At 43.8% G+C, this 27382-nt stretch overlaps 1 protein-coding gene across 1 annotated transcript in view; it reads left to right on the top strand.

Annotated features, from left to right (window-relative positions):
* LOC126263331 (mastermind-like protein 2) overlaps positions 1–27382 on the top strand; it is a 187953-nt gene that overhangs the window by 140071 nt on the left and 20500 nt on the right. Inside the window, exon 7 of the mRNA XM_049960420.1 lies at positions 25724–25993. Coding sequence (XP_049816377.1) covers positions 25724–25993 — 270 coding nt within the window. The remainder of the gene's footprint in view (positions 1–25723; positions 25994–27382) is intronic.

The raw sequence follows: 27382 nt of genomic DNA, 5'->3' as shown, positions 1-27382 counted from the left end.
TTCCTTCTCGGTAGGTAGGGAGGCTTCTGGGTTTCACATTAAAAAACTCCAACTTTAGTATCAACAGCATCCAAGTGAAATCTAAACTCACTGCCATGCTATTATAACCAGCAACAACAATGTTTTACGTCACTTTGCCCCGCGTTCCGTCATTCTCTGAGTGGGGACTGCTGTAGTAGCACTCTAACGTGTGTAGACCCACTGTCGTTGCAGCTTTCAGGAGCAAGTATCAAGCTTGCTGCCTCTGCTAAGACGTGCCTTTTCGTGTCCATCTTCTACAGTGACGCCTTAAGACAGCGTCTAGGAGCTGGATGTAGTTAATCGGTTAATTCTCTGAAGTTAAATTTCCCCCTGAGATAGCTCCTCAGAGCGTCTGCAGTTTGCAAGACTCTAATGTTACTATTTATCTCCGGTAACCTAAACGCTACACCATTTTTGCCTGGTCTCTGCGTTGTGTCTCTAATTTCCTACCTTGCAGAGCCCTTGATGGCTCTAAATAGCCGTAAGCGTAACAACGTACAAGGCATTATTTCGTCAATATGTGACTCGGTATTTCTAACTATTGACATAGTGTTCCACACGACTTTTTTGTGAGAGCGCCGTTAAATAATCGTGAGTAAACTAGCCATGTTTTCCTTCGGAGTTAGCGTCAACCTCTCATTGTCATCCTTATTGTTATACTTTATTTTGACAAAAATCAGTCACCTCCAGAAGCATACTGGATAATGCCGCCTCTGGCCTCGGTAACGGAGTCAATTCGGCGTGCGAGAGAGTTCGAAAGTTCCTTTATGTACGCTATACCCAGCTCAAACTACTCACTGATGACTAGATCTCAAATTGCAGAAAAGTCTATTGCTACATTTCAGCCGCCGTTCCAGGTAGTCCTAAATATTTTCCATGGGACTGAGATCGGGTGATTTAGCGGGCCAGTCGAGGTGCAATTTGGTGGCTAAATGTTGGTCGGGCCAGGAACGTACGGTTAAAGCCCTGTGTACATTACTATTGTCATCTTGGAAGACGCGAGTGATCACAGTACACTCATCACGCAGATATAGAAGGAGGGCAACACTTGTTCACCGAGAAAGTTGACAAACATCCTGGTTCATATTCAAGATAATGAGCGGGACCTTTACATGTCACGAAAAATTGTCTCAAAACGTCACAGAATCAGTTCTAGTTTGAACTACACTCTCTACACACATTGCAGGTTAGGCGACTCATTGGACCACTGTTGTACTCGATGCCTTGCGTCATTTGAAAAGAGGAAAAAATCACGACTCGTCGGAGCACGCTACAGGCCCCACGAGGAAAAATCACAACTCGTCGGAGTGCGTTACACGCCCCGAGTCAGCTACTGTCCATGTTTTGTTTTGTTTGTCCCACTGAAAACGTGCAGCTTTTTGTGCTGGTGTGAGCAATGCTCTCTTGCAAGGTACCTGACACCAAATGCCTATTGCATGCAATTCCGTCACTATATTCGCTCGGAAACTGAATGAGATGGTCCAGCATTCACTAAGAGCTGCGATTACTGTAGACACTGAAACGCATTAACATTGACAAGGCGTGACAATCGTCTCCTGTCTCTGTCAGTTAGGATCCTTTTACGATCACTGTTCTTGCGCCGTGCTACACAGCTGCGGGAGATACCCCATTCCACCATGATGAAGCAACAAAAGAAAAAGGTTCAAATGGCTCTGAGCACTATGGGACATAACATCTGAGGTCATCAGTCCCCTAGACTTAGAACTACTTAAACCTAACTAACCTAAGGACATCACACACATCCATGCCCGAGGCAGGATTCGAACCTGCGACCGTAGCAGCAGCGTGGTTCCGGACTGAAGCGCCTAGAACCGCTCGGCCACAACGGCCGGCATGAAGCAACCAATGGGCCAACTTCATTCACGATGTGGTAATGGGGACGTCCAAACACGATAGCTCCTTCCTGCCATTCTGTTACATCTCTACGTCGACATATCTTCAAAAATGTTCGAATGTGTGTGAAATCTTATGGGACTTAACTGCTAGGTCATCAGTCCCTAAGCTTACATACCACTTAACGTAAATTAGCCCGAGGGAGGTCTCGAACCTCCGCCGGGATCAGCCGCACAGTCCATGACTGCAGCGCCTTAGACCGCTCGGCTAATCCCGCGCGGCCGACCTATCTTAATGCGATGATTGCACACAAACGACTAGCACATACAGACAATTTCACTGTTATAAATAACCCCAGCGTTGGGCTGTCGCCTGGTACTTTCCACCATCCATACAGCTCCGATGCGACCACTGTGGTTCTTTAAGTGGGTGACTAATACGAGGGGCAATAAGTAACACAGCACTTTTTTTCCTCGGCCAGTTTCGGTTGAAAAAGTGTTGAATTTATTGTGGAACATCGTGGAATATTCCCGCTTCAGCCCCTATAGTTGAATAAAATTCCGGTAGGTGGTAGCGCTACACGTAGCGTTCAAAATACCGTCTGTAGTGGAAGTGCGTTGAAAGCAGACAGCTGTCACTGAGTTTCCTATGGCGGAAGACCAGAGCATCGCAGATATTCATAGGCGCATTCGCAATGTCTACGAATATCTGGCTGTGAACAAAAGCACGGTGAGTCGTTGAGCGCGGCGTCTGTCATCAACGCAACAAGGTCGTGCAAACGTGACTGATCTCTCGCGCCCCGGCTGGCCCCTCACGGCTGTGACTCCTGCAATATCGGAATGCGCGGGCACTCCCATTCAAGCTGATCCGGAGGATCAAAAACACTGTGCTACTCAACTGTATGTCTCTGTTGGTAGTGTTGACACACTCGTCCACCATTTGGGGCATTCCAAGGTGTGTGCAACGATCAACTCTCAACTGTATTGTGCTACCTTCAGGAAACTGAAGAAACGACTTCAGCGTGATCGTCGCCATGAGAACGTGAGGCCTCACACAACTCTGCGTAGCCAAGAGGAGCTCACAAAACCTCATTAGACTGTACTTCTTCATACACCCTACAGCCCGGTACTCGCACTTCCCGACTTCCAACTGCTCCGGGAAGCAGCACGTGGATGATGAGGAGGTGATTGATACAGCAAGACGTCGACCAGCACAGTGGTATCATGCGGGCATACAGGGTCTTCCGGTAAGGTGTCTTAAGGCCGTCACATTGAACGGACATAACGTTGAAAAATAGGGTTTTGTAGTCATAATAGTGGGGAATAATATAGTGTATAGGAATCCCGTATAAAACCAACCTGCTTTAAAAAAATGCGTTGCGTTACTTATTGAACGACTCTCGTATGTTGACTGGTGAGCTTTTTTATTCCTTGCTGTTGTATTCTTACAGTTCGGGACAAATGAGATGAAATCGTTTATCAGCTCTGCACGAGAGGCGTATTCCAGTGGTGTTCCGCCGACGATGTCCTCCCAGTGTGCGCAGGTGCGGACTTTCGCCCATCAGTCAGCACGTGAGGCCTCTCCCTGGACCGTAACTCTCGCCGCAGTGAGTGAGAGTTTCACTGCGGTAACCGCCGCCTCTGGGTCAGACCGTATTTCCTCAGGCTCTGCTCCTTTCTCCCGGGTATCTGTGGTCAGTTCGTCGCTAGCTCCGTGATCAGGACCTGCCATACGCCACAGAAGGGGCCCCATCAGGTCTGAACGCAACATGAAATTGAGTGTGCGTATTGCTCCTAATGGGGACCCGTATAGAGCAATCTGCATTTACGTATGTATATATTTCGCAAACCACTGCAGACTTAGTGACGAAGGGTACATCGTACCACAATTATCAGTTTTCGATTTTTTTTCCTACTCCATTCACATGCTTTTTCTTTCTTTCTTCTCTTTCTCTCTCTCGCTCTCTCTCTCTCTCTCTCTCTCTCTCTCTCTCTCTCTCTCTCTTTCTCATCATCTTCTGACTGGTTTGACGCAGTCCGCCACAAATTCCTCTCTTGTTGCAACCTCTTCATTTCAGAGAGTAGCATTTGCAACCTACGTCTTTAGTTATTTACTGGATGTATTCCAATCTCCGTCTTTCTCTATAGTTTTTATCCTCTACATCTCCATCTAGCACAATGGAAGTTATTCCCTGACATCTTAGCAGATGTCCTATCAGCCTATCCTTCTTCTAGTCAATGTTTTCCATATATTCCTTTCCTCGCCGATTCTGTGCAGGAACTCGTCATTCCTTACTTTATCAGGTTACCTAATTTTCAACATTTGTCTGTAGCACCACATTTCAAATAATTCGATTCTCTTATGTTTTGGTTTTCCCACAATCCATGTTTCACGACCACAGACTGCTGTGCTCCAACGTACATTCTCAGAAATTTCTTCCTCAAATTATTGCCTATGTTTGATGATAGTAGACTTCTCTTGGCCAGGAATGTCCTTTTCGACAGCGCTAGTCTGCTTTTGATGTCCTTGTTCCGTCCGTCATTTGTTATTTTGCTACCTAGGCAGCAAAATTCCTGAACTTCATCTGCTTCATGATCACCAATCTTGATGTTAAGTTTCTCGCTGTTCTCATTTTTGCTACTTTTCATTACTCTCGTCTTTCTTCGATTTAATCTCATTTCATATTCTGTACTCATTAGACAGCGCATTCCATTCAGCAGATCCCGTAATTCTTTTCCGTTTTCACTCAGGATAGCAATGTCATCGGTATACTCTGAACACTCCGTGCTTCGTCTTCCACTATCATTATTCCCTCTAATCTCTTGTAAATGTTGTGCCTTACCCGTCTCTCCCTACAGCTTAACCCTGTTTTTCTCAGAATTTTGAACATCTTTCACCATTTGACACTGTCGAACGCATTTTCCAAGTCGACAAATCCTTAAACGTTTCTTGATTTTTCTGTAGTCTTGCTTCCATTATCATCCGCAACGTTAGAAGTGCCTCTCTGGTGCCTTTACTTTTCCTAATGCCAAACTAATCATCAGCTAACACATCATCATTTTTTTCCATTCTTCTATATATTCTTCTTGTCAGCAACTCGGATCGATGAGATGTTAAGCTGGTTGTGCTGTAATTCCTGCACTTGTCACTCTTGCGGTCTTCAGAATTATGTGGCTGATATTTTTCCGAAAGTCAGATGGTATATCGTCAGATTCATACGTTCTACACACCAACGTGTAGTCTTTTTGTTGCCCCTTTCCCCAATGAAACTTACACAATACAAACGTTAGAACAGAAACATTATCGTGCTATCATCCTCGAATACCAGTCCTCCAAATTTGCGCAACTTCGCAATAGTAACCTCACCTTTCATCGAAAGATTGCGTTTCAGGTTCCTCGGGGCTCTCTGTTACACTTTCGCATGAGCTGTACCAAATTGTTGCGATCCTGACAGCGCGCCTCTGAATGCGTTCAACAAATATTGCCAGGCTTGCTTATAAGAATTCCAACGCCGGAGTAATAGTCTAAAATATGTCGCCTTAGCATCTTGCATGCGATTTCCTTTACATATCCACAGCACGTACTCAGTATTATCATTATCATTGTCATCATCAACATCATCATCATCACCACCACCAACTTCCTTTCAAGGATTAGGCTGTTGCCTGTTCCCAACTCACAAACAAAATCTTCGCATCTTTTTCAAGGTCTTCGAATACCTCTCTCCCATTCAGCTTGTAGTTCATGATATTCTGGGAAATTCTGGAGCCTGACATTCTCATGAGGTATTGTCTCCAGTCTTCACGACATTGATGAGTTCTTGTATTCATGTTGAAAATATGTTATTCTGTTCCAATATATTCAGTTTCTAATTATGTCTCTCCTTTTGCAGCCCTCCATCTTCCGTAGGAAACCCTATCTTTGCTGTTTCAATCTTTTTCTTTTTTTTTTATTGCCAGTTATCTTATAGTTGTATTTCTCGCATGTTTCGTTCAGATGGTATACTGTTATTTGGAGGACATTTTCATTCTTTTGGTTAATAGCTGCAATCATCAGCAAACAAAAGTACATTCCGGTATTGCTCATTTGCCATCTTAATTCCTTTGTTTACTTTATTTTTCCATTTACAAAGAATGATGCTCCACACCCTTGTCTAAGACCTTGACATTAATTATTTCTTCCAATACATTCTTACCTATGTTTATTCCAATGCGCATATTTTTGTTAAGACTTTTCACTGCCTCTGTTAGGTGATAAACGTATGCACATTCAGACATAATCTTCCATAGGCTATCACAGCTCGCACAGTGAAAAACCTTCTCATGGTCGATAAAGGCTAAATGTATTTCTGCGAAGGTGAGTCAAATGAAAACCTTAAATATTTTTTTAAATATTATTTATTGTGCAGAAGTGGTACAAAGCTGTATCACTTTTCAACATAATCTCCCCCACGCTCAATGCAAGTCCTCCAGCGCTTACAAAGTGCATAAATTCCTTTAGAAAAAAAAAAAAATTCTTAGTCTGGAACCGCGCGGCCGCTACGGTCGCAGGTTCGAATCCTGCCTCGGGCATGGATGTGTGTGATGTCCTTAGGTTAGTTAGGTTTAAGTAGTTCTGAGTTCTAGGGGACTGATGACCTAAGATGTTGAGTCCCATAGTGCTCAGAGCCATTTGAAAAAAATTCTTTCCGTAGTCCGCGCAACCACTCATGCACCGCGTGGCGTACCTCTTCATCAGAACGGAACTTCTTTCCTCCCGTCGGCCGGTGTGGCCGAGCGGTTCTAGGCGATACAGTCTGGAACCGCGTGACCACAACGGTCGCAGGTTCGAATCCTGCCTCGGGAATGGATGTGTGTGATGTCCGTAGGTTAGTTAGGTTTAAGTACTTCTAAGTTCTAGGGGACTGATGACCTCAGAAGTTAAGTCCCATAGTGCTCAGAGCCATTTGAACCTGCAGTCCGTTATGGCAATATTAAGATAGTTCCACCATGGTTTAATAGCCGTGTTAGAAAACTGCTACATAAACAAAGAGAACTTCATCTCAGATTCAAGAGAAGTAAAAACCTAGCTGACAAGCAAAAGCTGGAAGAAGCGAAAATGAGCGAAAGGAGAGAAAAGAGAGAAGCGTTTAGTGACTTTGAAACTAAAACTTTGTCAACCGGCCTGGGTAAAAACCGTAAGAGGGTTTGGTCGTATGTAAAATCAGTAAGTGGGTCAAAATCATCTATTGATTCACTCCGTGACCATATTGGCACCGAAACGGCAGATAACAGAGACAAGGCCGAAATACTCAATTTGATCTTCCAAAATTGTTTCGCCGTAGAAGATCGTGACACGGTCCCTCCTTTCAATCGTCTTACGAACTTCGCAATGGCAAATATTGAGATAACCGATCGCGGAACAGAAAAACAACCACAACACATAGCAGTGCAAAGGCGTCAGAACTAGATGAGATAAAAAAAAATGGTTCAAATGGCTCTGAGCACTATGGGACTTAACTGCTGAGGTCATCAGTCCCCTGGAACTTAGAACTAGTTAAACCTAACTAACCTAAGGACATCACACACATCCATGCCCGAGGCAGGATTCGAACCTGCGACCGTAGCGGTCCTGCGGTTCCAGACTGTAGCGCCTAGAACCGCTCGGCCACCCCGGCCGGCTAGATGAGATACCTGTAAGATTCTACAAAGATTATTCAGAAGAACTTGCTCCCCTTCTATCAATATTTTATCGTAGATCCCTTGACTAACGAAGAGTACCTAGCAATGGAAGAAAGCGCAGGTCATTCCCGTTTTTAAGAAGGGCCGTGGAACACCTTTATAGACCTATATCGTTGACGTCAATCTGTTGTAGAATTATGGAACATGTTTTCTGCTCAAGATTTATGATGTTTTTGGAGGCTGAAAATCTCCTCTATAAAAATCAAATTGGATTCGACAAACAGAGATCCCGTGAAACTCAGCTCGCTCTGTTCCTCTATGAGCTTGATGCCGTGTTCCTTGACTTCAGGAAAGCCTTTGACAACGTCCCGCACTACCATTTAGTGAAAAAAAACCAGAGCTTATCGAGTATCGGAACAGATTTGCGACTGGATTCAAGACTTCCTTGCAGATAGAGGTCAACACGTCGCTCTTAACAGAATATAATCTACTGCTATAAAGGTAATTTCCGGAGTACCCCGAGGAAGTGTGATAGGACCATTACTGTTTACAGTATATGTAAATAATCTAGTAGAAAGCGTCGGATGCTCTTTAAGGTTGTTCGCAGATGATGCGATTGTCTACAAAAAGCGCAACGGCAGAAGATAGACCGATTTGCAGAATAACTTCTAGAGAATTGATGAATGGCGCAGATTCTGGCAGTTGACCCTGAACGTAAATAGATGTAACATACTGCGCATACATTGGAAAAGGAATCTACTACTGCACAGCTACACTATTGATGACAAAGCGCTAGAAACAGTTCAAATGGTTCAAATGGCTCTGAGCACTATGGGACTCAACTGCTGTGGTCATAAGTCCCCTAGAACTTAGAACTACTTAAACCTAACTAACCTAAGGACACCACACACATCCATGCCCGAGGCAGGATTCGAACCTGCGACCGTAGCAGTCGCACGGTTCCGGACTGCGCGCCTAGAACCGCGAGACCACCGCGGCCGGCGCTAGAAACAGTATCGCCGGCCGAAGTGGCCGTGCGGTTAAAGGCGCTGCAGTCTGGAACCGCGAGACCGCTACGGTCGCAGGTTCGAATCCTGCCTCGGGCATGGATGTGTGTGGTGTCCTTAGGTTAGTTAGGTTTAAGTAGTTCTAAGTTCTAGGGGACTTATGACCACAGCAGTTGAGTCCCATAGTGCTCAGAGCCAAACAGTATCTGTCGTAAAATATCTAGGAGTAACTAATCAGAGCGACCTTAATTGGAATGACCACATGAAAGAAATAGTGGAAAATGCCGATGGCAGGCTCAGATTCATGGGAAGAATCTTAAGGAAATGTAGCTCATCCACGAAGGAATTGTCTTATAAGACGCTTGTTCGACCGACTCTTCAGTACTGTTCACCTGTCTGGGATTCTTATCAGGTAGAATTGATAGAAGAAATAGAGAAGATCCAACGAAGAGCGGCACTTTTCGTCTCTGGGTCGTTTAGCCGGCGCGAGAGCATTATGGAGATGGTCCACAAACTTCATTGTCAGACATTACAAGAGAGGCGTTGTCACCACGGAGAGATTTACTACTGAAATTTCGAGAGAGCATTCTCCGGGAAGAGTAGGATAACATACGAGGGGTGTTTGAAAAGTCCGTGCAAAAATAAAAACTACTTACATGTTTGGAGTAAACCTTTTTTTTATTTTTCGACATAGTCTCCTTTTAGACTTATACACTTCGTCCAACGTTGTTCTAATTTGTTGATACCTTCCGAATAACAGGAATTGTCCAAGTCTGCAAAATAGCTATTAGTTGCTGCAATCACCTGCTTGTTTGAATAAAATCTTTGCCCCGACAGCCATTTCTTCAAATTGGGGAACAAATAGTAGTCTGAGGGAGCCAAGTCGGGAGAATAGGGAGGATGTGAAACGAGTTGGAATCCTATTTCCATTAATTTTGCGACGACAACTGCTGAGGTGTGTACTGGTGCGTTGTCGTGATGTAAAAGGACGTTTTTGCGATCCAATCACCGGCGTTTTTCTCGGAGCTCGGTTTTCAAACGGTCCAATAACGATGAATAATATTCATCTGTAATAGTTTTACCCTTTTCCAAGTAGTCAATGAGGATTATCCCTTGCGAATCCCAAAAGACAGTCGCCATAACCTTTCCGTCCGAAGGAATGGTCTTCGCCTTTTTTGGTGCAGATTCTCCCTTGGTAACCCATTGTTTAGATTGTTTTTTGGTCTCAGGGGTATAGTAATGTACCCATATTTCATTCACAGTGACGAAACGACGCTTAAAGTCCTGCTGATTCTTCCTGAAGAACTGCAAACCATCCTTGCAACACTTCACACGATTCCGTTTTTCGTCAAGTGTGATCAATCGCGGAACCCATCTTGCGGATAGCTTTCTCATGTCCAAATGTTTATGCAAAATATTATGTACCCGTTCATTCGAGATGCCCACAGCACTAGCAATCTCACGCACCTTAACTCTTCTGTCATCCATCACCATGTCATGGATTTTATCAATGATTTCTGGAGTGGTAACCTCCACAGGGCGTCCAAAACGTACAGCATCACTTCTGCCCATATGGCCACTTCGAAAATTTTGAAACCACTTACAAACTGTTCTGATCGAAGGTGCAGAGTCACTGTAATGTTTATCAAGCTTCTCTTTAGTCTCCTGAGGAGTTTTGCCTTTCATAGAGTGATATTAAATCACCACACGGAATTCTTTTTCGTCCATTTTTTGAGAATCACTCAACTTCCTTGATTCACACGAATGCCAAATACAAATAACTAGACCAATATGGCTGAAACTTGGTGTGCGTTCTTTCCAAAAATGCTACTAACTAAACATAACCTCGATACGCGCCGATGGTGCCATCTCTCGGACTTTCCACGGACTTTTCAAGCGCTCCTCGTATTACTTCCCCCCACATACGTCTCGTTTAAAGACCACGAGGAGAAAATGAGAGCCAGTACAGAGGCTTACCGACAATCATTCTTACCACGCACTATTCGCGAGTGGAACAGGGTTGGAGGGCCCAGTTAGTGATATGAAAAGTACAATCCGCATACTATTAGGTGGCTTGCGGAGTATGACGTAGACGTAGATGTAGATGTAGAGTCCTAAAGTGCTGCCAACAGTCCAGCTAGCATAATGAATGTACACGGGGAGGTAAAAACAATGGGGTAGAATGGTCGATGAGCTTCTCATAAGCCACATGGTTCTGTAACTATGCTAAGCGACGCTTGAGGTGATGTAAAGAGCGACGGCAGTGGACAGTAGCAACCTGGAAATAAGTGATGCAGAGTGATGAATCACTCTATGCCCTGTGGCAGCCCGATGGAAGTGTTTGGGTTTGACGAATGCTTTGAGAGCGTTACATGGAGCAGCATGTGTATCGCCAACAGTGAAGTACAAAATTAGGTGGTGTTACGGTATGGGAGAATTTATCGTGGGTAGGGGTTGCTCCCCTTGTTTGCGCTTGAGAAAAAGCTTTTGCGATAAGTTAGAACGTCGACTTCACTCCAGACTTCAATGTCCGACGTAACTACCTTCTCTGGTTTCAGCTCTTGTGGAAGAATGGGCTGCCATTCTTTTAAAGACATTCAAACACCTCACTGAAAGTGTCTGCAGTAGAGTTCAAGCCGTCACTGAGACGGGGAGCGGAAATTCCGTATTAACGTTCGTTAACAGTTTTCCGGATACTTTCGATCTGATACTGTACTTAATGCAGTGCTGTCGACTGCCTTTCATTACTTGAGATTTACTGCTCGCAGTTTCCATTCCCTGCAGTACTTAATGTAATCTCGACAACAGCAACTCATCAGATCTCACTCCCCATGGCGAATGGTGTTTCACTGCCTATAATTAAAGGCACGCGATGCAACACGGTATTTCATGGTCGATGTTCGAATGTTGCTTTCGAATACAAAGCCAGTGCTCCCCGGGCTTCCACGATTGTTTCGCATAATATAAAGGCGTTAAAAATTACTTTCACTCCGTGCCGGAATGTGTTCTCAACGCGGCGTGAAATAAGGCCTTGAACTGCTTACTGCGCTCGGATGGATGCAAGTTTTCTTTGCTTTCTCCGCCTACGCTTCATGGCGGGTTCACAAGTTTTACGCCGAAATTAAAGCAGAACGCAACCAGTCCTTCCGGAAAGGAGAGCAGCGAAGCCGAAGTCGTCCATCTTCTGAGGCAGGAAATGAGATGTGAGTTCAGTTAAAAGCGAGAAATCGACTTGGAGTAGCTGTCCACTCTGTAGCAATACTCGATTGACTCGTTAATACAACATCGTCCCAACCAGAGCGATTGAAATGTTGATGTCTGTGACTCGGTCTAGGCATCTTGTGCACTGAAGCTCCAAAAAAACTAGTACAGGCATGCATATTCAAATACAGATATGTAAACAGACAGAATACGGCGCTGCGGTCTGCAACGCCTATATAAGACAACAAGTGTCTGGTGCAGTTGTTAGGTCGGTTCCTGCTGCTACAATCGCAGATTATCAAGATTTACGTTAGTCTGAACGTAGTGTTATAGTCGACGCACGAGCGATGGGACACAGCATCTCCAAGGTAGAAATGACGAGGGCATTTTCGCGCACGACCATTTCACGAGTGTACTGTGAATATCAGGAATCCATTACAACATCAAATCTTCGACATCGCTGCGGCCGGAAAAAGATCCTGCAAGAACGGGACCAACGACGACTGAAGAGAATTGTTCATCGTGACACAAGCGCAACCCTTCCGGAAATTGCTGCAGATTCTTTGCCATCAACAAGTATCAGTGTGCGAACCATTCAGCAAAACATCATCGATATGGCCCTTCGTATACCCCTAATGACTACACTACACAAATCTTTACGCCTGTCCTGTCCCTGTCAACGCCAAAATTGGACTGTTGATGACTGGAAACATGTTTCCTGGTCGGATAAGTTTCGTTTCAAATTGTATCGAGCGGATGGATGTGTACGGGTATGGAGACAACCTCACGAATCCATGGACCCTGCGTGACAAAATGGCTCTGAGCACTATGGGACTTAACATCTGAGGTCATCAGTCCCCTAGAAATTAGAACTACTTAAACCTAACTAACCTAAGGACAACACACACATCCATGCATGTCAGCAGGGGACTGTTCAAGCTGGTGGAGGCTCTGTAATGGTGTGGGTCGTCTTCAGTTGGAGTGATATGGGACCCCTGATACGTCTGGATACGACTCTGACAGGTGACAAGTACGTAAGCATCCTTTCTTATCACCTGCATCTATTCATGTCCATTGAGCATTCCGACGGACTTGGGCAATTCCAGCAGGGCCATGCGACAACCCACACGTCCAGAATTGTTACAGAGGGGCTCCAGGAACACTCTTCTGAGTTTAAACACTTCCGCTGGCCACCAAACTTCCCAGACAAGAACATTATTGAGCGTATCTGGGAAGCCTTGCAATGTGCTGTTCAGAAGAGATCTCCACCCCCTCGTACTCTTACGGATTTCTGGACAGCCCCGCAGCATTTATGGTGTCAGTTCCCTCCAGCACCACTTCAGACATTAGTCGAGTCCATGCCACGAAGTGTTGCAGCACTTCTGCGTGCTCGTGGGGGTCCTACACGATATTAGGCAGGTGTACCAGTTTCTTTGGCTCTTCAGTGTAGAAAGAAGCAGCACCTTGATACTTGGCACAAAGGTACTGCGAAAACAAAGTACCAGTAGCATAAAAGATATGTGTTGCACAACGATATTCCTGTCGTCAGTGCTACTAGCATGCTTTTCTTAATCTGAGGACCATAGTATGCAGTTTAACAACAGCGTAAGTTTGTCTCATTCCTGACTGTTCAGCATCAACTCTTTCCTAACAGTAATACGTAAACGGTGCAATCATGGGTAACATTTTGTCGATCTACAATTCTCAGTTCCAATGTGGCAAATGGCATTAAATACAGGTACAAGAACCAGTAATTTGATTGCAACATTTATACGAGAATTCCACAATTTTTTCGCGTCTTATTTTGAGGCAATCTAAGTGTTCAGCAACAAGCTAGTCGTCTCAAACACTCCAGGTGAATGCAAAGAGTATGCTCTCACTAAGGTCAAGACGAATTACGTATGTTCTGTATGTATGAGTTTGTGCATCGTCTCTTATGACATTTCTGTACACAGCTCCAGATTTAGAGTATATGTGCCTCCCACAGATAATAGATATTCAGGTGACCCTAGTAAGACACGTATAAAGTAATAAGAGAGTTTATTTACTCTTTAGGGGTTTACGGAGGTATTCATCATACAACGTATTAATTAAAATATTCTGATTGCTCTATACTAAGTTACAATATTCTTTACATATGTTTTTATAATACTATGCAGTATCAAAAATATTTTTGAGCTACTCACTCTGTTGCTGAATCGGAGAGCCTGTGTATGTCCTCCAGATCTCCATCATAGCCATGGACTTCACCAGTGAACTGTCCATTGACTGAATTTCCCAGCACCCACATTCAGGACTGTCTGACAGGTCCCTTTTGTTCATTAGTTGTTTATATCTGTCAAGACTAGTCCTGACACGGTTCAAATTTTTCCACAAGTTCCTCGGGAGATTGAATGCATCGATCTGCTTGTTGGGGTTCCTCCACCAAGCTATGCCTGCTTGAAACTCATAGTTCTTTTTGAGCTGTCTTCGAGTCGAAGCCTTGCAGTTATTCCCAGTTTTCCGTAAAGGTGATCTGGATTTAAGGCTATTAAGCTTTGCTAGGTCTTGGTGTAGAGGAGTTCTGGGCCGTCTAGGATTTTTCGGTATAATCTTGTGACTAACTGTGAATCTCTATTGTTAAGATGCATTATGGTGCTGGTCAGTGGGTTGGATGTAGGTGCCAATTGAGGCAGTAGGTTTTCAGTACTTCCAGCTCTCCATTCAATATTTTGTCAAGGTCATTAAAATTTTGACTTTGATATTGAACGGCCAAGTCGTCATTTAGTGTCTGGCCTGACGACAATATATAGTTTGAAGAGAATGGGTGTTAGTGGCGAGCCTTGTGGCAGGCCGTTATTCAGAACCATGATCTTGCTGTTCAAGCCGTGAAGGGAAATCTTAGTTTTCTTGTCTGTTAAGTTTTTGACTAGGGTGTAAGATAGTCTGCATCTAATGATTCTAATTAGCCTGCGCAGTAGCCCCTCAATCCATACTGTATCGTAATCTGATGTATGATCTATGATCAGACCGGTTTTCATCTTGTTTTAAAAGCTTTTCTCAGTGCAGATTGTGAGGAACAGCACTTGATCGCAACAATTTCTATCTGCTCTAACACTCGCTTGGTATGTAGGAAGGTTGACTTCGATCTATACAGTTAACCTAGTCAGTAGTATTCTCTAAAATAGTTTGTATGAGGTTCACAGCAGGATATTGGTCTGAAATTCTTTGAGCTTTAGCACAGCTATGACTCCTGCTTCTTTCCAGACTTTAGGGATTGTGACTTTTCAGAGACATTCTGCGCAGAGTTTGGCTAACCACTTTCTTCTCAGTATTCCTCGTTCCTTCAAGAATTATGGTAGGATCTCGTCAGGCCCATCAGCTTTTCCTACCTTCATCAGCGTAAAGGCCTGGATAATCTCTTCTGTTTCAATTTCTTTCACAATGTCCGTGTTGACTGAATTTTTAAGTAAAATATTTTTCAGGGTACTTTAATCTCTTTCTTTTCTACATACGTGATCATCTGACAATAAACTGTCGATGCTGATAGAGACTACAAATACTGAACGATGGGTTGAAAGAGTAGACCTTGACTGTACACATAATTCAGTTAAAGTCTCGACAGTTACTGATAAAATAATGAGTAGTTATGCATTACTTGTAACACAGTACCATAATGACTTTTTATTTCTATTTGTGACCCGCCCGCACACCCCCTTGGTGCTATTCAAGAGGAGTAGGCTATGTTTCACCCTCTCCCTTCTCTCTTCAACATCACACAACACTACCCTACACAGCATCCACTACACTAGCCACACTCCACAAATACGCATACTACAAAACTCTCGCATAACAGCAAGGAAAGTGGTCAGCCAACAATGCCGTACGACATTTGCATTTATATTTCAGTTTGTGCTTCACAACTTTTTCATAGATATAACCATCAAGGCCGAAACTAAAACTTTTCTTTTGTTTCCACAACGAGCTGCGATCCTGGGTCTCCAAAAGAGACATGTGCACACCATTGCAGGATCATCAGTTAAGTGCAGGATGGAGCTTATAAATTATACGCTATACCTGCAGTCGGTGTGGCCGAGCGATTCTAGGCAGTCTGGAACCGCGCTGCTGCTGCGGTCACAGTTTCGAATCCTGCCTCGGGCATGGATGTCTGTGATGTCCTTAGGTTAGTTATGTTTAAGTAGTTCTAAGTTCTAGGGGACTGATGACCTCAGATGTTAAGTCCCATAGTGCTCAGAACCATTTGAACCTGCAGTCGGTTATGGCAATATTAAGATAGTTTACAACGCATTCTCATTGCCTTTTAAATCCTGTTACGTATATGATGATTAAATCTTGATCAGCTAAACAGAACATCAGAGTTCATTTTACACAATTCACTGATGTGCAAGTATACCTTCTGGTGATGATCCAAGATCGCAGCTAGTTGCAGAAATAAACATCAGCAGAAGATGTAAGGCATATAATTAATCTGTGATAGCACCCACCTCCATAGACGAGGTCGCTATTGTATGTGTGTGCGTGGTGGCACTTTAGATGGAATCAGCTAGTTTGAATCCTAGCAATGGAAGAAATTTTCACCACCAGCATTTGGCCAGCACGGGAAGGCGACATCACTTGTTAAAATATTCACGATTTAAAATAACATGTTTCATGTAGAAATTATATTTCACTCCCTAATAACCCTGTTCGGCAGTATTGGTTAAAAATAAAAATATTTTCTCTTTCTTCTGCCTCATTCCAAAGTAGTGAAGCCTTGGAAAGTACTTGTAGTTATGCTTTATCTATTATGTACATAAAGCAGAATGTTATGTATGCATGTCTGGGATCTCCTCTCAAGTCACTGGGTCGAGTTCAGCTAAATTTGGCATAGAAAGAGCAGGCCTCATGAGAATCAGCATGATTGCCTGCTATCTCCATTATGAGCAGAGATATGGGCAAAAACCTGTTTTTTTTTTCAGCCCTTGGCACATAGACTGGCCTGCATGATAGGCATGCTATGTGGGAACAGCATCAACGTGCTTTGCAGGGCAGCCTACACATCAGGGGTAATAATTGGTTTTTCCGGTCCCCAACATGCAGGCTGTCCTCCGTGGCAAATGTCTTGTGTTGTAGTAGTATCAGCCTACTTTATCAACCTGCTTTGCATGGCTGCCTGTACTTCAGTAGCAAACAAATGATGGTCAGTCCCCTAATGTGTAATGTGCCCTGTACAGTAGGTGTGTTGCAGGTGTAGCATTGGCCTGTTTTACTGCTTTACTGTATTGCAGGAGCTACATGTGCAAATGTGTATGGCTTGGGACAGGTTGAGTTGGGTAGAGGACAGATGTACAGAGCGAGGGGGAGGAGGGTATGGCCAGAGAGAGGGGGAGGAGAAGTGAAGAGACAGAGAGAGTGAGGAGGCAGAGATAGACAGAGTTGGGAGAATGAGGAGGACAGACACAGGAAGGAAGAGGTGGACACACATAAGGTGAGAAGGAGGTGTGTTCAGTATATGTGTCAAATACATACACAGTCGAAGCTGCAGGGAAAAGGCTACTTCTCTTTATAGTGCAACTGCAGTAGCTAGTGGTCCCTGCAATCCTCTCAAGCAATTTTTGCTTCCTCGTTTGCCTCTTCCAACAAAAATTAGATGACGCTGCATATAATCACTTGTGCCTGACTTTATTTTATTTTTTGTTTATTTATTTGCAACATGCTCTTTATAATACTTGTAATACTACATGTATGTATTATGAGTGTGTGTGTATGTGGGTGTGTGTGTGTTTGTGTGCGTGTGTGTACTATAATATTTCTGTTGTATGATGATGACGATGATGGTGAGAGAAGGGAAAGGGTGAAACCCAGTGCCACCACATAGCCTACTCCTTGCGAATAGCGCCGAAGGGATATCCAAACTTATCCCCATCCGACAGATGAATCACCATTAACAATGTCACATTCCCTCACTTCATGAGACACTATAGACAGGTTTCGTATTTAAACCAGGACATTAGCGCAAAGTCTGATGACCAGGAAGTTCACACTACTAGCTCTCCTTCCTTACCATCCAAATGCTGGCAGTGACAACTTTTTCCACCACCAGGATTTGAACCGACTTACCCCTGGATCAAGTGCCACCACAGAAGTGTGTGTTAATGACCTCGGCCACAGTGGCAGACTCTTGGGCCAGATTATGAAGAACCTTCCGTGCAACTAAGGTGTGTGAAGACTGTGTTGCTGCTTTCCACTCGTTCTCTTGTATCTCTACAGGGTTGGCATTGCTATACAGTTTGTGGCAGTTGGTGGTCACATGCCCCTCCTAACGCCACCACTCTCCCTGAGACCGAATTCATGTACCCCATCTGTATGCGCCCAGAGTAAATCGCTTGTGCAAGTGTGAGAATATTTTCGAAATATTTACGTTGTGTGGATCTGAGGCACAGCACAAGTACCTAGTTGTATGTGGGAAACTATCTGAAAACCACATCCAAGCTGGCCGACTCACCAGCCCAGGTTATTAATCTGCGAGGCATATGATTCCCCAAATGTTGGAAGCAGCATTTCAATGCGCTCAGTTACCTGGGCGGGTCAAAGATTGTGCTGCCATGCTACGAAGTAATGAGATAGAAATGGCAGCGATCGAACTCTGCAGCTCGGCAGGTGACAATCAGCTGAGGCGGTTGCCTCTTTGGAATAGCTGAATGCTCACGACTAGAATGCGTTTCAGCCCTGGTGCCACGTTATCTTGCTTGAACTCTATGTAGGGTAAGGTTGTATTAGTTGTACCACATCCTAAGTCGTATTCCAGTAATATCTGATCCCACGTTTATAAAATAGGACATCAAGTTGTATAAAACTGAACTAAATAGAGGTGTAAGGACTCAAAAACAAGTAAGTGAACCGCTGGCTATACTGACAGACAAACAACTAACAAATAAGTTTGACTGGTTTTGTTACACCGTCTCATTTATTCGTAAGCAATTTCTGTAAATAATGCGATGATAAATGAATCGTTTTATATCATGTCTATTTTCGTAGTACTCTGCCATTCATTAAAGCATAATCAAACGCTAGAAAACTTTGAGGTTATGTCTGTAGTTCTGGTTTGAAACGGTAGAGGTCTCATTGCCTAAGTCGTTTCTGTGGGGAATTCGTTAATCGTACCATTACGACTTAGGCGTTGATGGAAATTACATAGCAATTAAAAAGTATTTGTTTCAGCTGATTAATATGACGAACAGAGCGAATAATAAGTGGAAGCAGGAGGATGTGGACGAAGCTTTAGTATACTGAAAAATCAGAATGGTGAAATTGAATTTAATGAAACGTGTAGAAGATATAATATACTAAAGCCTGCACTGCATTTGAAAGGTTTAAATAAAACATCAAACATTGGAAGACCTAATGATATGACAGCAGAAAGAGAAGATGAATTAGCACAGCATATAGTTAATTTAAGAGTCTAGTTTGTCCAGAGTAATTATTACTCAATTAAGGAAACTTGCCTACCAACTTCCCGAGAAATGTCATCTAGCGCATCGCTTCAATAAAGAACGAAACATAGCAGGTAAAAAATGGTATTACAGGTTTATGAAAAATCATCCCACTTCGTCCTTTCGAGTTCCTGAAACAATATCGATAGCACGAAAGGAGAGGGGTTTAAAAATATTGTGGTAATAAGTTTTTTTGATAAATATGAGGAAATACCAGATGAACGTAAGTTAACTGATGACCTACTACGTAACGTGAATGAAATCCCATAATCCACAGTTCACAGACCGTGTACAGCAATTGCCCGAAAAGCAAGCAACAGATGGTCGCAATCACAAGTGGAGAAAGAGGTCTTACAATGGCATGCGTACGTGCAATGAATGCAGCACAGGAATTCATACCTCCGATGTTAATATTTAAGTGCAGCAAAATGAATGAGGCCCTAAAAAGGGGAGCTCCACCTAATACAGCATTTGGCTGCCTGACGAATGGATGGATAACATCAGAACGGTTTGTCCGGTGACTTGAACATTTCATATAACGTCCAAAAGTAGAAAAAATGATCAGAAACAAATTTTGCTTGTACTGGATGATCACAGTAAACACACTAAAAATTTAGAGACATTTCAGCTGGCTCATGGTTGTGGTATAATCATGGTTTCATTTCCTGTTCAAACGAGTCATCGTCTACAACCTTTGGACAGATCATTCTTTAAAATAATAAAAACCAGCTACAGTGAAGTAGTATCTCCTTGGATACCTTCACACCCTGGAATGTCATAAAACAAATTAACATTGCAGAACCCCTGACTAATGCATACTTCAGAACAGTTTGCATGGACACAGAACTAAGCAGTTTTCAGGCAGCAGGTCTGTGGCCATGTGATCGAAATGTCGCGAAAGAAGAGGACTTTGTAGCTATTATGTACATATTATTGATCAGTCAGATCAAGAATCGGCCGATGAAACTGAAGCGACAATGAGAGAATTTGGTAGGCCGCCTCATGTTGCAACATGATCAGTGTGGACTTTCTACAATGTCTCAAGAATGTGGATCCGAAAACAATATTGCAACAGTTGCCGAAATGAACAGCCAATAAATAAAGTCTTAGTTGAACACTTAACGTCCCATACCGTGTATAACAACAGTAATCAAGAAAAATGCGAAACGACCGGAGTCAGGAATGCAATTAACATCAAGTCCTTGCAGAAAGGAAATAGAACCCAAAGAAAGGGCAAATAAAAAAAATTATTCTTTGCACTGACCTGTAAAAAGAGACAGATAGATGAAGACTTTAAAAGGAATGAAAAAATGAAGGACAGAGTAGTTACGTCAACTTTGTAAGGAAGATTGAGATGACATGATTCAGTATACAAAATGTAAAGTTTGGATATGTGACATACGCGCTAGGCGTGAAAAGCAAAATTAAGAGATATTTCTGTGAAATCTGTATTCAAATCAGTCAATTTAATTAAGATATGCCAATTTAATGAACTTAATTTGCTGAGAATTTATATTTTGTTTCTTTTGTGTAATTTCATTACGTGCAGCTGTGGAAGTAAGATAACGTTTATAGTTTTTAATTTGTTATTGTGATGTTTTGTTCCATTATTCTATAGATTTATTACGTCGTCGCTGACTTCGCATCCTAAGTGTGACTTAGGCTATAGGGGGTTCGGATTAGGAAACTTGGCGCCTTCACTGTACCGAAGCTATAGATTGGAAAAAGGTTGAAAACTCATTTTGAGGAACGAGTTTTTAATTTATAGCATAAAAAATAAAGATCCAGTGTACGCAAAGCAAGCTGTGTTATTTACACTGAAGAGCCAAAGAATCTGGCACACTAGACTAATATCGTGTAGGGCCCCCGTGATCACGCAGAAGTGCCGCAACCCGACGTGACATGGACTCGACTAATGTCTGAATTAGTACTGGACGGAATTGACGCCATGAATCACGCAGTGCTGTCCACAAATCCGTAAGAGTACGAGGGGGTGGAGATCTCTTATGAACAACACGTTGCAAGGTATCCCATACATGCTCAAAGGTGTTCATGTCTGGGGAGTTTTGTGGCCAGCGCAAGTGTTAAAACTCAGTAGAGTGTTCCTGGAGACACTCTGTAGCAATTCTGGACGTTTGGGGTGTCCCATTGTCCTGCTGGAATTGCCCAAGTCCGTAGGAATGCACTATGGACATTAGTGGATGCAGGTGATCAGACAGGATGCTTACGTATGTCTCACCTGTCAGAATCGTATTTAGACTTGTCAGGGGCCCTATATTACTCCAAGTACACACGCCCCACACCATTACAGAGCCTCCACCATCTTGAATAGTCCCTTGCTGACATGTAGGGTCCATGGATTCGTGAGGTTGTCTCCATACCCGTACACATCCATCCGCTCGATACAATTTGAAACCTGATTCGTCCGACCAGGCAACATGTTTCCAGTCATAAACAGTCCAACGGTATTGACGGACCCAGGTGAGGCGTAAAGCTTTGTGTCGTGCAGTCATCAAGAGTACAGGAGTGGGCCTTCCGCTCGGAACGCCCATATCGACAATGTTTTGTTTGAATGTTTCGCACGCTAAGGCTTGTTGATGACCCAGCATTGCAATCTGCAGCAGCTTGCGGAAGGGTTGCTCTTCTGTCACGTTGAACGATTCTGTCAGGCGTTGCTGGTCCCGTTCTTGCAGGATCTTTTTCCGGCCGCAGCTATGTCGTAGATTTGATGATTTACCGGATTCTTGATATTCACGGCACACTCTACATCTACCTCTACATATATACTCCGCTAGCCTCCAAACGGTGTGTGGCGGAGGGCACAATTCGCGCCAAAGTCATATTTCCGCCCCCCCCCCCCCTCCCCCTCTGTTCCACTCGTGGATCGCGTGAGGGAAAAACGACTGTCTGAACGCCTCAGTACGAGCTCTTATTTCCCTTATCTTCGAATGATGATCATTATGCGATTTGAAAGTTGGTGGTAATAATATATGCTCTACATCCTCGGCGAAGATTGGATTTCGGAATTTAGTGAACAGCTCCTTCTGTTTAGCGCGTCGCCTATCTGCAAGTGTGTCCCACTTCAAACTTCCTGTGTGATTTGTAACGCTCTCGCGATGGCTAAATGTGCCAGTCACGAATCTTTCCGCTCTTCTTTGGACCTTCTCAATCTCTTGAATCAGGCCCAACTGCCAAGGGTCCCATACAGACGAACAATACTCCAAGACTGGACGAACTAACGTATTGTAAGCTATTTCCTTTGTTGAAGGACTGCATTGCTTCAGGATTCTACCAATAAACCGCAATCTAGAGTTCGTCTTACCCGTTACTTGTGTAATCTGATCATTCCATTTGAGATCATTTCGAATAGTCACACCCAGATACTTGACTGATGTTACCGCTTCCAAAGACTGATCATTTATTTTGTACTCATACATTAATGGGGATTTTCGCCTTGTTATACGCAGTAGTTTGCACTTACTAATATTGAGAGATAACAGCCAGTCATTACACCACGCATTTATTTTCTGCAAATCCTCATTGATTTGTTTACAACTTTCGTGTGATACTACTTTCCTGTAGACTACAGCATCATCGGCAAACAGTCTAAGGCCGCTGTCAATACCATCAACCAGATCGTTTATGTAAATCGTAAAAAGCAGAGGACGTATTACGCTGCCCTGGGGCACACCTGAAGTTTTGCTTCTTTCTGTTGAAGTCACCCTATTCAGGACGACATACTGCTCCCTGTCTGTTAGAAAACTTTCTATCCAACCGCATATGTCATCGGATAGACCGTAAGCGCGCACTTTTTGTAGCAAGCGATAGTGCGGAACTGAGTCGAACGCCTTTGGAAAGTCGAGAAATATGGCATCAACCTGGGAGCCGGTATCTAGAGCCTGTTGTATTCATGCACAAAGAGGACCAGCTGTGTCTCGCATGACCGCTGTTTCCTAAAACCGTTTCTGCAGATGAGCTTCTCAGAGTCTAGAAAGGTCATTATGTCTGAACACAAAATATGTTCCATGATTCTACAACAAATCGATGTCAGTGAAATTGGCCGGTAATTATGTGCATCCGATTTTCTACCCTTCTTATAGATTGCTATGACCTAGGCTTTCTTCCAGTCCCGTGGAACTTTCCGCCGTTCCAATGACCTCTGATAGATGACGGATAAGAATGGTGCTATATTTGTAGCATAGTCAACATAAAATCTTCCGGGTATACCGTCTGGGCCAGATGCCTTTCTGGCGTCTAAGGATCCTATAGTGTTTGGTGTATCTGGGATTGTAAAACACTTGTCAGCCATCGTTTCGTTTGTTCGATAATTGAAAGGGGAAATGGTGCTGCAGTCCTCTATCGTAAACGAGCTTTTGAAAGCTAGTTTTAGAATTTCGGCTTTCTGTTTATCATCATCAGTTACATTACCCGTTCTGTCAGCAAGAGAAGGTATTGAATTATTTGTAGCGTTCATAGATTTTACGCACGACCAAAATTTTTTGGGGTTATTTTTAGAATCTGCAGATAAAATATTGCTTTCAAATTCGTTAAAAGAGTCTCTCATTGTCCTTCTGACAGCTGCTTTCATTTGTCAAAATTTCTGTTTGTCAGCGGGGCAGTGACTACGCTTAAAACGACTGTGCAAAATTCTCTGCTTTGTCAGCAACTTCCTAATATGTTTGTTGTACCAAGGTGGATCCTTTCCCTACCCTATACTTTTGCTATGCGCATACTTCTCTAGCACATGGTGGACAGTACCTTTAAATTCCGACCAAAGATGCTCAATATCTTTGTGTCCCGCGGTGAATGCTTGGAGCTGACTATGAAGATATTCATTAATGACACTTTTATTTGATTTCCCAAATAAGAAAACTCTACACTGTTTTTTTTTTTTCTACTTCCACTGACATAGAAGCCACAACGACATTATGGTCGCTAATACCTTCTTCTAGATTAACTTCCTCAAAAAGATCAGGTCTGTTTGTCGCCAAGATATCTAATATGTTCCCATCTAGAGTTGGTTCTCTAACCAATTACTCAAGGTTGTTTGTTGAGAGCGCCCCTAGAATAACTTCACACGAATCTTTGCTTCTGCCCCCTGTGATAAACGTGTAATTTTCCCAGTCAATGGATGGTAGATTAAAGTCTCCACCTATAACTAATGGATAATTTCGAATTGCACTCGTGAAATGGTCGTGCGGGAAAATGCCGACTTCATTGCTACCTCGGCGATGCTGTGTCGCATCGTTCGTGCGCCGACTACAACACCACGTTCAGACTCACTTAAACCTTGATAACCTGCCATTGTAGCAGCAGTAACCGATCTAACAACTGCGCCAGACACTTGTTGTCTTTTATAGGCGTTGCCAACCGCAGCGCCGTATTCTGCCTGTTTACAATCTCTGTATTTTAATATGCGTGCCTATACCAGTTATTTGGCGCTTCAGTGTAAATTACGCTACCAAAACAGTAATTCTCCCTTAAGGGGTTGTTCCTGACAAGGGAACCTCCCCATCGCACCTCCCCATCGCACCTCCCTCAGATTTAGTTATAAGTTGGCACAGTGGATAGGAGTTGGAAAACTGAGCAAAGATCAATCGAGAAAACAGGAAAAAGTTGTGTAGAACTATGAAAAAAATAAGCAAAATATACAAACTGAGTAGTCCATGCGCAAGATAAGCAACATCAAGGATAGTGTGAGCTCAGGAGCGCCGTGGTCCCGTGGTTAGCGTGAGCAGCTGGGGAGCGAGAGGTCCTTGGTTCAAGTCTTCCCTCGAGTGAAAAGTTTAATTCTTTATTTTCATACAATTATTATCTGTCCGTCCGTCCGTTCGATGCGAGGTAGCTGCGCCGTAGCATGGGGACGCTACACCTAAACAAACATCAAAACACATGACGTCAGTCGACTACAGCGCACGGAAGAGAGAGTATTCCTGCTAACGAGGCTCCCTGACTGGCAGTTGATTGTTCGCTACTTTGGACGAGAGTGCATTAAATACGTGAGATGTATTCCGTGGGCAATATGAATCTAGCAAATATAGCTCGCAGTCGCAAAACACAGACACTAAACTTATTACAATGAGCAGAGACGTCAATGAACGAACGGGCAGATCATAACTTTGCGAGAATAAAGAAAGTAAACTATTCACTCGAGGGTACACTTGAACCAAGGACCTCTCACTCCGCAGCTGCTAACGCTAACCACGGGACCACGGCGCTCCTGAGCTCACACTCTCCATGATGTTGCCTATCTTGCGCATGAACTACTCAGTTTGTATATTTTGCTTATTTTTTTCATAGTTCCACACAACTTGTTCCTGTTTTCTCGATTGATCTGTGTTCAGTTTTGCAAGGCCTATCCACTGTGCCAACTTATAACTAAATCTGAGGGTGGTGCGATGGGGAGGTTCCCTTGTGAGCAACGTTACCCTACGTCATTTTCTCGGAATGAACGACTGTACGGAGAGAGAGAAACACGAGTGTGACGCCGGTGCTGTTGTTTCGGCAGGTGGTGCGGTACACGCCCGGCACAGCAGAGGGCCGGCGCGTGGTGGAGTCTCACCTGTCGGCGCCCGCGGACGCTCGCGAGACGCTGGACCGCGCCGTGGTGGTGGCGGGCGAGGCGGGCGCCGAGGCGCAGCTGCAGCAGGCCGCCGCCGGCTACAGCCGCTACCTGCCGCTCAGAGTCGCGGGCGCCGCCTTCCCCGTGCCCGACGCGCTGCGCGGCCGCAACATCACCAGCGTCGTCATCCTCGCGCCGCTCGAGAGCCCGTCACAGGTCAGCCACAAAACACCCCGCCACTGGTTCACAAACAGCCTACGACCTTTGGCGTACATCTGATCTCGGAATACAGGCAGTTCCGAAGTCTTCGTATTAAACTTTCTTTCTTCTTTCTTTCTTTATCGTCGCCTTGTCCCACGTCACGTAGGGTCGGCGTTGCTCTTCTGGATCCTTCTCCTCCATAGTACTCTATCCATTGCCTCTTCCTTCTTCCATCCTTTCTCCCTTAGGTCCCCGGATATCTTATCCTTCCACCTCATCTATAATCTTCCTCCTCTTCTCGCTCCTTCAATCTTTATATCTTTAACTCTGTTTCCGATATACTCTTCCCCTTTTCTCTGTAAGTGGCCATGTCTCTGCCAATCACAGTAGCCCATGAAATTGCCATGTCTCTGCCAATCGCAGTAGCCCAGTAAATGGCCATGTCTCTGCCAATCGCAGTAGCCCAGGAAAGGAAGATGGAAGTGGCGGAAATGAGGATGTTGAGGTGGATGTGTAGGGTAACAAGGAAGGACAGGATTAGAAATGAATTTGTTAGAGGAGCTGTGAAAGTGGGACCCGTGGGGAAAAAGATACAAGAGAGCAGACTAAGGTGGTACAGACACTTACAGAGAAAATTGTTCGTATTAAACGTCTAGGGGTAATAGATCACGTCATGGGAAACGACTTTTGTTGGAGACAAAATGTTCACTAGCGTTTTCCAGTGACATGCAGCTTGTGTGTGAGATGTGTGTTGCCTATCAGGGCAAGTCAAATGAAAACAGAACACCCGCCACAATGGTGTCTTGGAATCGTTCCATTCAGAAATAATCACTGTTGTATCCTCGTTGCCACGGTTGAGTCTTGTACCATAGGAGTCGAGGAAGAGGATGTTGTTCGGTGGTCGGTGTCCTCCTTCTACAACACAACTGCACACGTGTATTAAGAGGGTTCTTTATTTACTTTAACAGATAGCAGATACTTTAACAGAATCCATATGTTGGGTACAAGCTCTTCAATATTAATCCACGTTAGCCTCACTGCTGGTGAAGTACAAGTCCCGCTATTTACACTAATCTGGTCGCAGTGTACTTATAAAAATGACTTTTTTTAATAATAATAATAATATCAATATTTATATATGTGTTTGGAGAGCGAGAGACAGAGACTGATTTTTGATTGAGATTTTTGCTTTAAGTCGTAACTGGTACCTGAATTTTGGTTGCTGCCTCCTTGAATGATCAGCTTCTGCACCAGTTGTTGACGTATTGCAATTTGGAGGAAGTTATTGTTCTTTAAGGTTTAAAATACGCCTCTGTTAGTTATTTGGCCGTATTGCGGATAGCTTTGAGTCAAGTTTTCGCAGCTTTTCGTACCTACGGGACCACTGTTGTAAGTAAGAAAGAT

This window comes from Schistocerca nitens, chromosome 6, assembly GCF_023898315.1.
Source record: "Schistocerca nitens isolate TAMUIC-IGC-003100 chromosome 6, iqSchNite1.1, whole genome shotgun sequence".
NCBI lineage: Eukaryota > Metazoa > Arthropoda > Insecta > Orthoptera > Acrididae > Schistocerca > Schistocerca nitens.
Note: the sequence above shows the minus strand (reverse complement) of the source record. Positions and strands in the feature narration are given on the sequence as shown.